Below are 17,489 nucleotides of genomic sequence, written 5' to 3'. Positions count from 1 at the left end.
TTAACTACGGCCTAATAGTTAGTAATCACACTTTACTCTAAACTAATTAATGTTAATAGTAATTTCAGGGTACTTAAACTATTCAGCCATCAATGATGAATGACCATTCAGTCTCTATTAAAAACTTGACCATATGGTCATAGAATACACAAGTCTTCAAGCCCGAGTTTATCTTAATAAATGAAAGGGTTTGTAATGAGTTGTCATCTTAGCGATATTATGAGTGGTTTTTGGTTGTTTATGATCGTGTGATATCTAGGGCTGAGTCGTTCGTGTCGACTTGGTCGTTAGGAGAAATGTCATAACCGTTGATCTCATGACACGTGGTGATTTTGAATTTCCCGTGCTCCAAGATGGGCCCTCTTATGTCTATAATTAGTGGTGGGCCTTCAGGTCATTTTCCCCACTACTCTCTTCTACTTTCTGCGAATCAAGCATCCAATCTTCTTTATTCGTAGGGATAAACAACCAAAGGTATGCAAATAATGAGTCATTTAGGTCAGACTTTGGTTCTTCTTCCATTTTGGGATCAACCGAGCGATCTTCGACATTAATGTATCTAATAAAGGTCCTTGATCAAGCGAATATTGTTGTGCGGGCACGTTGTGTATACTAAGACAGATGTGGCCCTCGACATTGATGTATCCAATAAAGGGGAGGAGGATGCAGATACTCATCTTGTCGTCCTCAGTTAAGAATGGATGTCGCTCATATCTGAGAAGGGAAAATGGATATTCGCTCTCTATGTTGCTTCCTTCAAGGGATTCATTGTTGGCTGCAAAACCAACGACAAGTGCACCGGTCGCAGCGTAGCAAGTGATAAATATCGTTCTCTCCCAAGGGACTTGTGCAACACATAACAATTCTTCCTTTTATAACTCAATTAGACATCAAAGTGCACAAAAACAACACAAGAAACTCTTTTTGGTATTTTATCAAACAGTTGGTGTGCAAGGAATTTAACATAGTGTATTTACAATTTGTCAAGACTAGAATTCATCCATTTCATTCTCCTACATTCACAAACAACTCAATTCCATCAATTAGGTGTTCAATTTCAGTTCTAAGTTCAAGTCATATTTTCCAATACATCAAGAACTACAATTCAAGCCATGGGTGATCAAGCCACAACAAGTATTAAGCATAGAAATCAAATACTAACATTGAAATGGAAAAGCATATATCATTAACATCACAAAATACATAAGAATTCCATGTTTTACAACTAATCTCAACAAATAGGAAAAGCCCTCCATGGTGAAGAACTTAGGGTTCTACAAATTGAAGAGATAGGGAAGAAATTGGAACCAAAGAGAAGATGCAAAGCCTTTCCCAAGGTTCTTGGCAGCTGCTCCATGCTCCATTTGCGTTTCCCCTTCACATCTCCATCTCCAATTTGTGACCCATCTTCTTCCTTAACCCAAAAGGGGCAAAATCACCATTGATGAAGCTTGAAGACCCAAGGAGGAGTGGGAGAGTTTCCCAACACCCCAAACAGCCTCAAAGGGCCTCTCTCAGTCTCTCTAGGTGAAGAATGAAGTGTAGGAGGAGAAGTCTCTCAAAAATCGCGAGACCCATGTTTCAATAACCCATTTTGACATATTAGCGAAAATTCGTGCCCAGCTCGGATTCCTGGCGCCCAGCGCGACTTTTCACTGCATCAGAAGTGAGTTACAGCAAGTTTTCGCGCCCAGCGCCACTTTCTGGCGCCCAGCCCCATTCTGTGGCGCCCAGCCTGGAATCTCTCTGCAACTTTAGCGCCCAGCTTGGAATTCTGGCGCCCAGCTTGGATTTCTGGCGCCTAGCTCGGGCGGTTTTGACAGCATTCTAAAATTGAGGCTCTTGTGCGATTCCAAAGGCGTCCAACATGGGTATTTGCTTCAAATTGATCTTTTATTGTCCCAAAACATGTTCCCTTGAGTTTTTGCTTGTTTTCCTCCACTAGAATTGCTTCCTATTCATTTATTTCATACACTCAAACGTAGAGATTAGAGGTAAAAACAAGCATATACTAAATAAAACACAAGAAAACTAGAAAATACATTAAATGTGAGGATAAAACAAGGTAAAAGCTATGAAGGAGTTGATTTGTTCACAAAATATACACACACAAACACGTAAAATCAACCGTTATCATTCATGAAAATGTTTTCTAAGGTTGGAATAAAGGATGTTGTTCGGTTTAATATTCTTAACGACTCGTTGTATTGCACTAACTGTCCAAGGAAGTTAATTTCATGGTCTACCGCGAGGATGACGTTGGCTGAAATAGAAGTCGTGGGTAGGGATGACAAAGGGTCGGGTCGGGTACGGATAGTGCTACCTGCAACCCTACCCGCAAAATGAAATCTTCACCCACAACTCGCCCGCTACCCGCGTGGTTACCCGTTTTAAAAAGGACGATATTGTTGCTCAAGCCAACCTTGACAAGGCCTTGAAGAAGGTTGGTGACTTTAAGGTAAAGTTTTGGAAGGTCGTTACTGCTCAAGCCAACATGGAGAAGGAACTTGAAAAGGCCAACCAACAACTTCAGGAACTGCGTACGACAAAAAAAGACGTTGTGGCTCTTGACCGTCAGCTTCAAAGGAAGAATGACGATTTTACCTAGATTGTCAAAAATTGAAGAAGGTCAATAAGGAATTGGCCAAACAAAATGCAGGGTTGCTGAAGCAAAAAGAAGAGTCGGTCAGGTAGGAAGAGGATTTGGCCGCTCAGTTGAAGGATACTCAAGACGAGACTTCAATGAGCATCAAGTAGGCTTTAACAAGGCTCTTAATCAGGCAGTTATTGGTGAAATACAAGAAGAATGTTCCTCATTAATCGGTAGAGGCTATCGATGAAATACAGTAATACACCAGAAAAAGAAGGGAGAGTTTGAATAGTGTTTCAAACTTTTCGCAAAGACAATAACTATTGCAGGTGTTAGTAAAACTACAGTAGTTGTTAAACGCTTGTGTCTTTAATCAAGTGTTTAGGAAAACGTTTTAAATAGGAAAAACAATAACACAAGTATTTTATACTTGCTCACTCAATCCTAAGCTAGTACGGTTTTCTTTAAGAACACTTACGGGGTTCCATTACTCTTATACAAGATTACAACTGAGTATCAACCACTTTTGGTATACACCGAGTATTATCAACCACTCTTGGTTCTCTTAGTCAATCTTGACTGGTTCGGGTTTAACCACTCCTGGTATCAACCTTAGACAACCGTTTATAATGTTTAACTCTCATGAGCTAAACAATACAATTATTTTAATTTTCTTCAACATATCTAAACACAATTAATGTTTGATTACAAGTACAAATTTGAGTAACTCTAAGATAGAGGATAAATATAATACAATGAAATATGGTAACTTGAAGATTTTCTTTTGCATTGTGTTTCACTAACCTTCTTGGATCGTCTATACTGAAGGAACTCCTTTGTTGGCACCTGTGCTCCCTTCTTGGATCGTCTTGGCCAGTCTTTCTACCTGCTTGTTCAGGTTTGACAAGCCAAAATCACCCAACACGGAATGTTGAGTCGTTTGTTCCTGGTGTGCAGTTGCATTCTCGACCCTCAATGACTATAACTTTGTCTCGTGCCTCCTTTGCATTTCTTGCATCTGATGCTACATTTCCCCAATTAGCTCCATAGGATCTTGTTGGTCACTCGGATCTCCTAGCTTAGTTGTGTTGATGTTTCTGGTGGTCATCATTGGATTGTCTTCTTCTTCCTCATGCCTCACGGTGGGCGCTAAAATGTTTTGTTATGGGGTTGAGGTTAATTGTTTACTACTCAATGTATGTCCTAAGAGTCAAAGTCATTATCTTCATCATCATTTGTGACACCCAGGCACTGACGAGGGTAGGGAGTAATCGTTGGTGCAAGAGGCACGGACAAGGAGTAGCTCCTAGCAGGCTTCCAGTGGAAGGGGCACATGGATGAATCGAACATACACCGGAATGAGAAGGATCTAGAGATTGTATAGGTATGGGACTATACGGTTGAAGGATAGCTTAAAGGAATTAATTTGGTTACTCATATCAACAAATGCATTTTCTTTTCGGTAGCCTAACCCATAAAAACTCCATGGTTAAGCGTGCTTAGCCTGGAGTAATTTAGGGATGGGTGACCTTTTGGGAAGTTTTCCCGGAAAATGTGTGAGTGAGGACAAAGCACATTAGAAAGCCCCGTGTTGATCTGTGGAGGCAGTCAATATTTTCCTGTAAGTTGTCGGGGCGTACATCATTTTGATGCTACATTTGATGCTACTTTTAGTAAAGATTTGGCCGACCTAATTACGGTCCAATAGTTGGTAATCACACTTTACTCTAAACTAATTAGTGTTTGACAGTTTCTCGGCACATCAATGATGGATGGTCATCCGGTCTCTGATAAAAACCTTAACATTACGATTGAAGCAATCATTCACTTAAGAGATTAAGTGTAAGGAACCTCAATTTTGAGTAGTAAAATTTCTTTTAACATCAACAAGACAACAAAGTTCAAATGCCATAAACTCATTAAGTTTGTTCATAATAGACTTATGTGTGAATATGTTGAAATAAAAATAAATTATGGATTGTTTTTGTATGTATTGTTCATCAACAATATAATGTTAAATGCATTCAGTAATTTACTAAAATAGGATTTATGAAAAAAACATGAAAAAAACATCAATACTTGAGAAGACTCACTAAATCTATTCAAATAAATATACATGTCACACCCGAGTAACATCTTTAAATATTTCATTTCGATTTAATATTTTTCTTTGTAATCATATTATCCTTAATTGTTTTCCATTAAAGTAAGTAAAATATTTTTCAATTTCACTAGTTATGACAACCAGCATAGAATCCTCGTTAGATTTTAATTTGTTAACATGTAGATAACTAATTAATGTATAAGTCAACTAATGATTATTCTAGTTATAGTTAGTTGTAATTCCCATTTTTATTTGTTATATTTATTACATCTTTTACATTCTAAAAACATATTTGTTTTTCTTCTTTATTATTAATTTATTGTATCAAACCTCAATATCACAATTCCAAATTCAAGTTTAAATGCTCCTTAGCATACCCAATCAAATAAGTCATCACACTTAAATAACTACATAAATACATTACAATATAAGCATATGTCCCTTGTCACATTTTTTTACACAAATAATAACATATTTCGCTTACCAGATATTGAAAAAGTTTCAACGCAACCTTTTTAACCAATTCAATGTTTGTTGCCTTAGACATTTCATCTGTGAGATAACATATCACCTTCATACAATATTTTGCTCCAAAATTTGGATTTCATTTCTATGAAAAAAAAAAAATCAACATTGCAATATGCCACAACGATGTACACTTTCAACTTTCATGTTATGTAATATGAAAATTGTCTTCTAGATTATAGCATCTAAAATACAATTTTCAAATTAAAATTACATAATTTGAAAGTAAATTGTATTTTAAGTTGTGTAATTTATAATACAATTTTAAACACCAAACTATATTTTGAATTATATAATCTAAAATAATATTTTTAAGTTATAAATTACATTATTTGAAAAAGAAAATCACTTTGTACTTACGAAATACCGAAAGACTTTCAAATTTCTAAAAAAAAATAAAATTCACAACCTAAAAAAAAAAAAAACTCCAAACCATCAATAATGATTTCACTTATTGCCCCCAAAATTTAGCTCTCAACATCTCCTTCATGAAATCTAAAGACAATAACACAAACCATCAATATATGTTCGTATAAAAACCTTCGTTGTCATTTAATAGAAAATCAAATTGGGAATTTTCAAATTTATAAGATTGTAAGAACTTATGGCGATGCAAATCTGGGTATATATTTTTTTTTTTATCACAGAAGTGTCATATCAGAAAGAAAGAAAAATAACTTTTTGTTTCATACATGATACATGTACATACTATGTTTAAAAAATAAATAAATGAATAGCTGCGCCTCTGCATTTTATTTTTTAAAATGTAACCATAGATGAATCAACTCATTTTGCTCATTATAATAATAATTATTTCATTTTAGCAAATTAAAAAAATAGTAGTACAGAATCTTATTAGAAGCAATAAAATTTATTCCAGTAAGTCCATTTCAATCTAATTAATTAAGCTTAGGGTGGTTCCTGGTAACCGGGAGAAAGAATAAATTGCACTGCAAACAGCGCACGAAATTGATAGTTTTCTTCTTTTATTTTAGTTAACAATTAGAAGTTGAATCTTCTTAAAATAAAAAATTGAATCTTAAGATGTGAACATTGAACACCAAGCATATTCCTAAGATGGATTCCGTTCATATTATCATTGATTACATCAACTCAAAGTCAATTTTTTGTTCATAAACATAGTATTTTAGACAGACAAAGATATGGTTCATGCCAGAACAAAAGTGAAGCATTGTTCATGCCTTCTTTAGTTTAAATATTCCATATTACCTACTATAGTAACCACTCCACTTTCTTTAGTTAGTATATATAGCACACACAAAGTGCTTAGGATTGAAGCATTGCAAAGATGGGAACTGAACTTCGAACAGATTCCACAGACTACAGGACAGAGCTTCTTTCCCCAAATATAGCAGCAGAGAATGTGTCCATGGCTAGGCAACCTTCATGGAGGATCAACATGGATGAACATCGGTTACCAGAAAGGCAAATGGAGTCTCATTTTGGCTTTGGATTCTTCATCAGAACCCTACGTATGTATATATAAACTCATATTTATGTAGTTGATCGTTTTTCTTTTAATATTTCTCTTTTTGTGAAACTGCACTTTCTGAGATGAAATTTGCATGTTTATGATCTCAGAAAGACAAAGGAAACTTGCTGAGTATTACAAGAGGCAGGAGAGGCTTCTTAAAGGGTACCAAGAAGTGGACTCATACACTGATTTGGGCATGTTACCAGGAAATATATCAGAGGTTTTGAAAAAAAAGATGAACTTTTGCTCATTTATTGACTTTTTTTGGGGGCAGAAAGTGCTTTTTATTCACTTAATTTTCGTCAAATTTGGTTTTGTTTCTGATATTTTAAAATTGATGAATGGGTTCTTCAAGTTTTGAAAAAATGTAATTGACTGTTTTCTATCTATCAACTTATTATTTAGTGATGATAAAAACCAGATTTAGCAATAGTAAATGACCAAGAACATTTTTCCTTAAAAGGGTGTGTTTGATGATGCATATTTGATTGAAAAATTTTGATTGTTCAGGATGAAATGAAGGAACTTCAAAGGAGTGAGAGGGTGGCAATCTATGCATCTAACATAGGGAACATGGTGCTGTTTGCAGCAAAAGTGTATGCTTCCGTTGAGAGCAAATCCCTGGCTGTTATTGCATCAACTCTAGACTCACTATTGGATCTCTTGTCAGGATTTATACTTTGGTTCACTGCTTATGCTATGAGAAAACCAAATTATCACCAATACCCTATTGGCAAGAACAGGATGCAACCTGTGGTAACTGTTTTTTTCTTTCATTTAGAACATTGACATTTTGACATTAGATTAAGTTCTTCGTATATATAAATTCATTTAAGCTCATTTGGTCTCAACAATTTCATAGATGCAAGTATTGTTTTTATGCCAATATTCTAAATATTTCTATCTTGGTACATAATGCATTTATCTTTATTATCACTAAAAAGTGCATCCGTAGTTCAACTTATTCAAGGAAAAATAATTACTTGTATCTGATAACTTCTTTTAAGAAGTTCAATAAACAAACAAAAAAGGCTTCATATATATGCAATACCAAACATGCATGAAGAAAAGGAACTTGAACAAAGATAAGTTTCTTATTGTGATGAGAAGTTTTATTTATGTTTAGCATTCGAGTGTTAGTTTAATTCACACCTTAAATAAAAATGAGAGAGTTAAACAATATATAAGGAAGAAGATATACAAATCCATAGATTTTGGGTTTAAAATGGTATCAATCTCTAGACTCATCTCATTGTTTTTAATCACCCTAACCTCCTCAAAAGACTCATAACAATATGGAAGAAACTCACTTTGAAGGAAAAATTCTTAAGAATCTAAATGTAAATCTAAAACTCACATTGAGTAGAATTGAAAAAGTTAAGTAACATGAAAGAAAGAAGATTCATGAATCCATTGTCAAAGTTTCAGGTTGGAAATGGAATCAATATCCTTCAATTTGATGTTTTTTTTACTCAACTCTTATTTTGATATATTTGTACAGGGTATAGTTGTGTTTGCATCAGTTATGGCAACTCTGGGATTGCAGATTTTGTTTGAATCAGGAAGAGAAATCATCACAAAGGTACAAATATAAATTAAAGTTAACAAAAAAACATGATGGAGATTGAACAATTTATGTTTGATCTTTTTCAATAGTCTAGGGTATAAAATAATATTTGTTGAAAAATGAAAGAAGATTAGCATATGTAATTAAGTAGAATTGCTTGATAGATTCTGTGTTAACACAATCTATGCTTCATTTATAACAGACTCAACCCGAGAGGGATCCAGTGAAAGAAAAGTGGATGATAGGGATTATGGTGACAGCCACTTTGGTAAAGGTTGCACTAATGACTTACTGTCGCAGGTTCAAGAATGAAATAGTAAGGGCCTACGCTCAGGACCATTTCTTTGATGTCATTACAAACTCCATTGGTCTAGCCACTGCAGTTCTGGCCATCAAATTCTACTGGTGGATTGACCCTGTTGGAGCCATCCTGGTATAAGTTCTTAAATTTTTGAACATTTAATCACAAAAACAAGTCTTGAATGCATATGTCGCATATATTTGAGGCTATGATGAAAAGTAATAACATGAATGGAATGGAACAATTGAAATGCATGCAGATAGCTTTATATACAATCAGTAACTGGGCAAAAACAGTGATGGAGAATGTGTGGTCATTGATTGGTAAAACTGCACCAGCAGAATACCTTGCAAAGCTAACATATCTTTGTTGGAACCATAACATGGAGATCACGCACATAGACACTGTGAGAGCCTACACATTTGGGTCCAATTACTTTGTGGAGGTAGACATTGTGGTGTCAGAAGAAATGTCACTTGCTCAAGCACATGATATTGGAGAGGCACTTCAGGATAAGCTTGAAAATCTCCCAGAAATTGAGAGAGCCTTCGTCCACATTGACTTCAACACAACTCACAAACTCGAGCACAAGCCCAAGGGGGTGTAAAAAACCAAAAGAAAAATATTAGACCGTGTTTTAAGAGTGAGGACTCTGGATTTTGTTAGAATGTAGGATTTAAATTTTGTTTAGTAATTGTGGATTATCATTGTCCTTGTGAAACAAATGTATTTTGTGAAGTTTTCTTGCAAAAATATTAATGAGGGCTAAATGAGTGTAATTTTAATGTACATTTGTTTACTCACATTATATTCATTATCGTTAAATAAAAATTTTCTCCCTTTCATTTTAGTCACTAAAGTTCAGTAGCTTATCTGCTCTGTTCCTTTATTAACTGGTTTATTTAACTCTTTCTTTTTCTTGTACCAATGTATTTTTTGCTATCATAAAATGTAAGGAAATAAACCCAAAATAATGACTTATTAATCATCTCATGACCAGTTCATCTTCAAAAACCAACACATGAAATATACTATTGTTTCAAGTTATAATAGGACCTCTATCTCATATACACTTATTAAACACTTGCTTTTTTATCTTTATTATCTTATCATGTCATATATTTTATAAATTTATAATATTTTTTAAGTTGATAAATATTTTGGATATACATGAATATTTATCTTTAAAATATAGCCAAAAAGAATAGTGAGTTGTGACTTGTTGATATTTATTACCATGATTATCAAACTCTCGAGTTAACTCTTAAATTCTTATGAGTTTACGTTCTCATACATGGCTTCCGAGTTAACTCGGAGTAAACTCTTTTTTGCATAAACTCTGTATTTTTCATCATCTGAAATAAACTTTTACGAATTTACGAGTTGAGTGTACGAGTCGAGTTTACTCGACTCTACTCGACTCTCACGAGTTTACGTAAACTCACGAGTTTGATAACCTTGTTTATTACTAATATGCTGGTGAGTTGAAATAAGCTACAAAAATAAAATCTAGGTTTAGAAGATATTTGATACGGGAAAATGTAAGTAAAAACTAAAATAAAAGCAAGCATGGAAACAGTTGTTATTAAAACGATGAGATTTTGCTTCCTGCACTGCACCACCTGTATAATAATTACTAATTGCATCCCACACTAACTTCACTAGCATACCCTTCCCTTGTGTGTGGATAAGGAATTTTAACAATTCTAAAAAATTGAAATACATTATGTTTGAATTACTTACAATTAAATTTTCTTCATTTTTCAAATTGTTTCTTTGGATTGAGTAATTGAAATTTCTTTAATTTCAATTTTCTTGTTTTGATAAACAAATAAATTTCTCTTTTAAAGTAAAATTTTATTTTTAAAATATTTGGCTCAACCTTTGGATTGAATTGATTCGACTTGACCTTCAACCTGAATTAATTCATCTCGACATTCGACCAAAACAACCTCATCTAAACCTCGACCATGGTCGACCTCACTCATCTTTTGTCCTAAGTTGAATTGGCTCGACCTTTAATCAGTCTAAGTCCAAAGGCCAAGCCAAGTTGACTAGTGTAAAGACCAAGTTGAGTTGACTCGAGCGGAAACTCTAATCAAGTCAGCCCTCACCAAAGTTTGAAATTAGTTGATCTTGTTCGAAATTTGAGACAAGTTAACCTTAGTCTAAGTTCAAGATGAGTCGAGTAAGATCGTGTTGAAAGTCAAACTGAGTAGGCCTAAACCGAAGGTCATGCTGAGTAGGCCCAAACAGAAGGTCATGCTAAGTCACTTGGACTCAAAGGTCAAGCCATGTTGGTTTAAGTTGAAGGTCGAACCCAGTCGTCGAAGCCGAAGGGTCAAACTGAGTTGACTCGAAAGGTTAAGCTAAGTTGGTCTAATTGAAGGTTGAGACTAATTGGTCTAAATAAGAGGTGTAGATAAGTTGGCCTTGGCCAAAAGTCAAGCTAAGTCAAGACAAGTTAATCCTAATTGAAGTTTGAGACGATTTGACATTGACCGAAATAGAGTAGGGCTCAGGACAAAGGTCATATGTTTAAATAAAATAATTTAAGAAAATAATTTATTTATTTAATGAAATTCTTTGAGATAAAATATGTTATTTGGATGGAAATAATTAATATATATATATATATATATATATATATATATGTATGTATATGTGTGTGTAATTTAAAAATTTTGGAAATTATTTTAAATAAATAAAATAGTAGAATTTAAAATTCACTAAAACAAAGACAGAAATTAAAATTTCACCTTCCCTCTTTGTACACATATTTATTAAAAAAGTTAAATTGTTAAATATTATTTGAGTATTTGAATTTGATTAATATTTTGTTTTCTAAATTTGAATTTTAAAATGAAATATTATCTTAAAAGAAAATTACAATTATTTATCCAAACAAAAAAAATTGAAAAGTAAAATATTTTAATTATTTTATCCAAAGAAAATATAAAGGATAAAATAGTCATATTAAAAAATATAAGGGTCCAATAATCCAAGACCAAAAATACAACCCAAAAAGTGATCGTTATATCACTTTGCACATACAATAAATCATGTCGAGAAAAAGAAAGTATAGAATATGGACACTTAATCTCCTCAAGGATGTTTCGTTACTTTTTTAACAATCATTAATTCCTATTAATACCACAGTTAAAAAACAATGATTTTATTATCAAACAAAATATCTTTCAATTATTTTTAGAATTATTATTATTATATATATATATATATATATATATATATATATATATATATATATATATATATAATATGTGTATCTGTGTGTAAAATAAAAACAACAATCATTACTTTTTTTCATTTTCTATTATAATGGGATTCAAAACTAATATAAAATATTTATTTCATAATAGGAAAAATATCTTTTTGTTCCTAATTCCTTACATATAAAATAATAAATATATATAACTGTAAAACAAAAATTGTATGTAATTAATTCCAGTAAACAATATGGAAATAAAAACAACTATTCAAGAAAAATAATATCCATTATTGTTCACAGTTTATTTAAAATAAATTATGTGATTATCTTATTCATAAAAATTAACAAATACATTACTTAATTATGCATGTAAAAGTAATCTAACTACCTTAACTTCAAAAAAAAAAAAACATTATTACATGTCTTAATTCCTTTTGTTCATTTCAACACTTAATTAACTATAGCTAATAAAAAAAAATTATGCTAACGTTTTTAAGAACATAAAACATACTTAAACCCCCTCTTTTAAATATTTTTCTAGAGTTTATCCCTTTCTCAATAATTGAAGTCAGTTCTGTTTCTCATTTAATTGCTTCATAGTAGAATGATTCTCCCCTATTCATTCCCGTAGTTTATTTCTTCCCAAAGTGTTTGAAATATAGCTGATCGCTAACAATCGCACACCTCTACCACTCTGTAAATGGTTCTCCCTAATTATATTACTTTTCGGAGCCACTGCAATATGTTTGATAACATGCCCGAGTTAAAACAAGTGTATTTTCTTACATGCATTGGATACAAGTAGTAACAACTTATGTCTTTCAACCAAGTGATGCAAGTTTCGGATCTAGATAATGTAATTTCAAATATAGAATGAACTGTTAGAAGAAGAATACTCACATGGCGCTAACATGCCCCCCACTAAGCAGTTGCCAATGGAAGCACTGAAAGAGACAATTATTCAGTGTAAAACAATTTTTGTACAATACTCAACTTGAGGGTATAATAATGCATTAAATAGAAATTAAACTGCTGAAAAGAGACAATTCTTACAACCTCTACCAAACAAATACTATACCTCTGTTATTCTTTATTGATACCAATTGAACTGGACCACAAACACCGACATGGACATTGTCAAAGTAGGCACCATAGTTATGTTTGAATGAGGAGATCACTGATTGTTACCAAAAGAACACCAATGCTGACATAATTAATGCCTTTATGAGATGTGTGCTTGTTACTTGCAGGTAAACCAACAGTTCCACTGAGCTGTTATCTCTCATTTTCCCTAACCTCTCAAATTGATCTAGACTCCTAGGTGAATGAATGAGTATTGCCCATTTTGAGCATACAAGTAATCAGGGAGTACACACATGAAATGAAGAATGTATGATTTCCATATGGTGAGCTGCTCTTATAAAAATGAGAAAGTGGATAAGAAATTTTGTAGTCAGGAGTTACTGTTTGCCCATTGGAGTTTGCTCTTAGCTTAGCATCATGGACCAAATAGGGTTGTTTTCACAAACATCAACACTGACCAAAGTTTTACCCCAGGTTAGAATAGTTAATACCCAAAATTCTGAGAAAACAAAACAAAATTATTACCTTGCAAATGTAACACAAGTAATCACTTTATCTTTTGTGACAACCTTTAATCAAAAGTTGAGTAGCCCAGCGAGAAACCAAAGGGTCCATCTTTCATTTCACATAAGGCTCACGCCTCCATTGCCAATTCAATATTGACCAAGGTATTAAATTCGCACCTTGGAAAATAAGATCGTGTCCTGATTTATAAATATACCACAAGGCATCACACAACATTTTTAAAGCAAAGAAAAGATTAATCCTTGTAGTCTTGGAAATTGGTAGACTGATTAGTTGCATCACAAGTACACCAATGAAAAGTAGAAAAAAAAAAAAAAAACACAACCGTATAATTCTATTTGCCAGAAAAGCTACGTAATCAATACCAATAATTTATCCAACATTAACTAGTAGAAAAAATTAAACTAATTATTTTACTCTATAGAGTTCATTCTAAAAGGAAATGGTTGTGTAAGAAAATTTCTTTGAGTTTTGATTGAATTACCTTAACACATTATAAAAATTGGTTTTCATAGGCAACTGCTAAGTGGGGACATATTAGCGCCATGAAGTACGATCAGATGATGCAGTGATACAATAATCTCTATTCAAAGGCAAATTCCATGCACAAAGTACGTGTTACCTCTATACCTAAGAATTCTACTGTCTGCTCCAACACACCACATATGGCCCTGCAAGTCCAAATGCCCTTTCATTTCAGCCATTTCCCACACAAACTTGAAAATCCCTAGTGCCCGGTCCAACTGCTTCACACCACGCCCAACCATTTTCTCACTATCTGAAGTCAGGATTCTTCCCATAAACAAGCAAAACTTGTCATTACTTCCATTTGGATAGACCCCACCACACATGTCTACTTCAATATCTACCACCCTTCCATAGAGGTAATACAGTAATAAAGTGAATAAGCAGCGAGAGGAGTGACCCAACATTTTGGAAAGCTTCTTCCTCACAAGGCTTTCTTGATGCTGAGCTTCCTTATATCCAACACTGTTGTCAACTGAAACATCCCTTATGTGCAAAAGCCCCTCCTTCATGATCTCAGCCTTAGCTACATGCAACTTCAACCTTGTTTCCTTTTTACAGCATTCAATCAGATCATTGAACATCACAAGAACATCTTCCCATTTTTGTGGGTCACCGAAATCAAACATTTTAGAAGATGAAAGCTTCATCCATGAAGATGACCCGGGATCCGAAAAGACACCAGTTTCAGTCAGAAAGTTCAAACAGCTATGAACAATTTGGCCACCCAATAAAGCATCGTTGTTTAAGCCCCGAGAAGACAAACAATCCAAATCAACTGCAAAACCATTCAGAACTTCTTTAAGTGCACCAGTCCATATGTGATGCTGAGTAACCTGGGAGCACACTTTGTGACGAACCAACTTCCTTTGTTGAGCAGAAACACTAAGAAAGTTGCTCACTTTAGTTAGTGAATCAACCACCATAGGCTCTCTTTCATTTGCTTTACCAAAAGGGGTAAAAGATTCATGTTTTGCATTTAAAACAAAAGAGGTCATAACATGTTTCATTTTGTGCTGAACAAATGCAGACCCAACATACCCACGAACAAGGGACTTGAAGGTACACATGTCACGCTCAATGTCATCATCAAAAAGGGTTGAATTACTCTTTACATCAATGAGTCTACCATTAACTGCATCCACATTTGCTAGTAAGTGGGTCAATTCCTTCACCTTGGGAAACTCATTCTGATACCATTGCAAGCTGAGAGCATCTTTTGAAGTGTGATAAAACATTGAGTTCAGGTCGAAAGCTGCAAACTTGTTGATTCTAATAAAATGGTTTCCAAAGTAAAGTAGCTCCAAAGATCTACAACGCATTGTGCCAAAAGTAAGTCACCTTCCAAGCAAGCAAAACAAGAGTCAAATGACTCTAAGAAAAGGTACTTGTTTTCTTTCAGGCATTCTTCCAAACATATTCCTTGCAGTGACCCTGAAAAGTAAAACCCTGAAAAGTAAAAGGAACAAGGAACGCTTCTATGAGTATGCACCCAGACACGTTGTAACTATAGTCTATAAATGTACAGTGGTAATAAAAACCACCAGATCCATACACGTAAACAAGGAGTAAAATCCAGCATTCCTCTTCTGTCCTTCCAAAGTACTCTAACACGTACACTCTTACCACATGAGCCAAAACAGGAACCAAGATGTACTTGTGTAATTAGCAATTTGATCAACGACCATTAACTGATTGACGTGTTTAGCTTTAAGTATATCTAGTTCTTCCTCTCTCTTTCTCACATATAATTAACAAATAAACAATTAATAATCTAATTAACGTGAAAGGTAAGCCTAAGTAGATTAGATGGTCAAGAATGACCACGTTTACAAAAAAGAAAAGGAGAAAAACGTAATTTGAAAACCCCTTGCACTTTTTATGAGTTTTAAATATGCATTTAAAGTATTGGATATGCTTAAATAATTATAAGCAGAGTTCTCTGTCACTACTGCTATGGTTTCTAGAAACTCTTGTTCCAATCTCAAGCTTAGCTTTGGGAGACATGAATTTGGTATTGGATTCAAAGGCCTTAACAGATAAGAAGGCCTATGACAACAGTGCTGATAATAGGAGGCACTACTGCATGGTGTGGTTTTGACCATCACAATAAAGAGATAAGAGTGAGATTTCCGATAGGGAAAAGATTGTACATGGAGATGAAGGCACGAAATGGAAAATACAAAGAAAAATAAAAGGTTATTTTATTTTACTAAAATGTTAGCATATAATCCACGCCTTTGCTTCTCCAGTGGATACATGTCAAGGTTTTCCATGCTAAAATCTCTTTCTTTTTGCTGCTGAGAAGATGCAAAAGGCTAATTTATAAACCTTTTGACATTAAAAAACACTAGCAACTAGTAGGTGAACCATGATTATCAAAATCTTAGGCATACCACGGCATACTAATGATTAGTCACTTCTCTGCTTTTATATACAGTCGAAACTTTTGAGAAAGAACAGAATATCATACAACGAAAAAGATGCAAATTGAAACAATTAACCTAACCAAATAAAACCCTAACTTGCATACTAACCAACAGCGGTGACAGTGTGGAACACGTAGGACAACGATCGAACAGCACTGACAAGGTGGAATCACGATCCAACAACGGTGACAAGGTGGAACTCGAAGGACAACGATCGAACGGCGGTGACAAGGTGGAACTCAGGTGACCATTGAACGGTGGTGACAAAGAGGAACAAAGGTAACCGAGGCAACGGTGTTGTGTTCAGAGAATGGTGTTAGCTGTGTGATTAAGGGGAAGTGAGAATGGTGTTGCTTCACAGTTTTTTCAAAGGGAGAGAAGTTTAGGAAATTTTTCAAGTAATTTTTTTTTTTTTTAAGTTTGACGAGTAATATTAGAATAAAATAATTATAAAAATATAAATTTTTGTATTTTTTTAAAAGAGAAAAATAAAAAATTTAAAAATAATATTAAATGAATATAAAAAATATGTGTCTCAAATAATATTTTTCAATAACAATACTATATTTATTAAGCCCGGCTCTAAAATGGTTATGTTTAATATGTTTAGGCAACAGTTTTAGAGATCTTTAAGTCCTGTAACGAGTTATTTTCTAATTAAATAATTAATGACAAATAATTAATTAAATAAAACATATATTTAACATCATCAGCATTATTTATGCTTAGAATATATTAAACGTGAACCCGACAAACTTAAACTGTGAAATAATGTTATAGCCTCCATATTTTTTTTCATGATTTCATCATCTTTTTAATTGTCATTTACGATGCCTTTTTTATTTCTTTCCTATACTAAATTTATAATTTATTAATAAATATCATACAAATCTCCTTAAAAAATAGTATATATTTTCTATATGATAGAACATATAAGACTAATACTCTAATTTCCTTTTACAATTATATTTACTTATAGAAAATTTATATTCATTTATAATCATTTTAGTTTAATTAGTAATTTGGCTTATATATTTAAGTTTAATTTTTATGTTCTTTTATTCAATTAAATATCGATATTTTTTGTTAGAGTGAATTTTGTTCTTCTATTATTAG

At 33.4% G+C, this 17,489-nt stretch overlaps 2 protein-coding genes across 16 annotated transcripts; one reads left to right on the top strand and one right to left on the bottom strand.

Moving 5' to 3' along the window:
* The first annotated feature begins 6,300 nt into the window (after positions 1 to 6,300).
* LOC106777726 (metal tolerance protein 10) lies at positions 6,301 to 9,699 on the top strand. Its single transcript, XM_014665452.2, has 6 exons — positions 6,301 to 6,712; positions 6,822 to 6,934; positions 7,225 to 7,470; positions 8,216 to 8,296; positions 8,484 to 8,714; positions 8,842 to 9,699. Exons 1-6 carry the CDS (start codon positions 6,529 to 6,531, stop codon positions 9,187 to 9,189), a joined length of 1,203 nt encoding a protein of 400 aa, XP_014520938.1. The 5' UTR covers positions 6,301 to 6,528; the 3' UTR covers positions 9,190 to 9,699.
* LOC106777725 lies at positions 8,579 to 16,770 on the bottom strand. Of its 15 annotated transcripts, none has more exons than XR_002670032.1 (5): positions 16,482 to 16,769; positions 14,042 to 15,393; positions 12,890 to 13,598; positions 12,712 to 12,755; positions 8,627 to 8,697 (listed from the first exon to the last, which is right to left on the bottom strand). XR_002670032.1 is itself a non-coding variant. In XM_022787423.1 (5 exons), exons 3-5 carry the CDS (start codon positions 15,264 to 15,266, stop codon positions 12,431 to 12,433), a joined length of 1,377 nt encoding a protein of 458 aa, XP_022643144.1. In that variant the 5' UTR covers positions 15,267 to 15,393; positions 15,500 to 15,565; positions 16,482 to 16,770; the 3' UTR covers positions 12,187 to 12,430. The 15 variants fall into 15 exon arrangements, 8 of the variants coding, with proteins under 8 accessions (XP_014520934.1, XP_022643145.1, XP_022643147.1 ...); XM_022787423.1 differs by lacking the exons at positions 8,627 to 8,697; positions 12,890 to 13,598 and adding exons at positions 12,187 to 12,546; positions 15,500 to 15,565 and having other exon boundaries at positions 14,050 to 15,393; positions 16,482 to 16,770; XR_002670033.1 differs by lacking the exon at positions 8,627 to 8,697 and having other exon boundaries at positions 12,562 to 12,755; positions 12,890 to 13,347; positions 13,420 to 13,598.
* Positions 16,771 to 17,489: the final 719 nt, after the last annotated feature.

The sequence above is a fragment of the Vigna radiata genome, chromosome 11, assembly GCF_000741045.1.
Source record: "Vigna radiata var. radiata cultivar VC1973A chromosome 11, Vradiata_ver6, whole genome shotgun sequence".
Taxonomy (NCBI): Eukaryota; Viridiplantae; Streptophyta; class Magnoliopsida; order Fabales; family Fabaceae; genus Vigna; species Vigna radiata.
The sequence above is the reverse complement of the archived record's forward strand: the minus strand, read 5'-3'. Positions and strand labels throughout refer to the sequence as shown.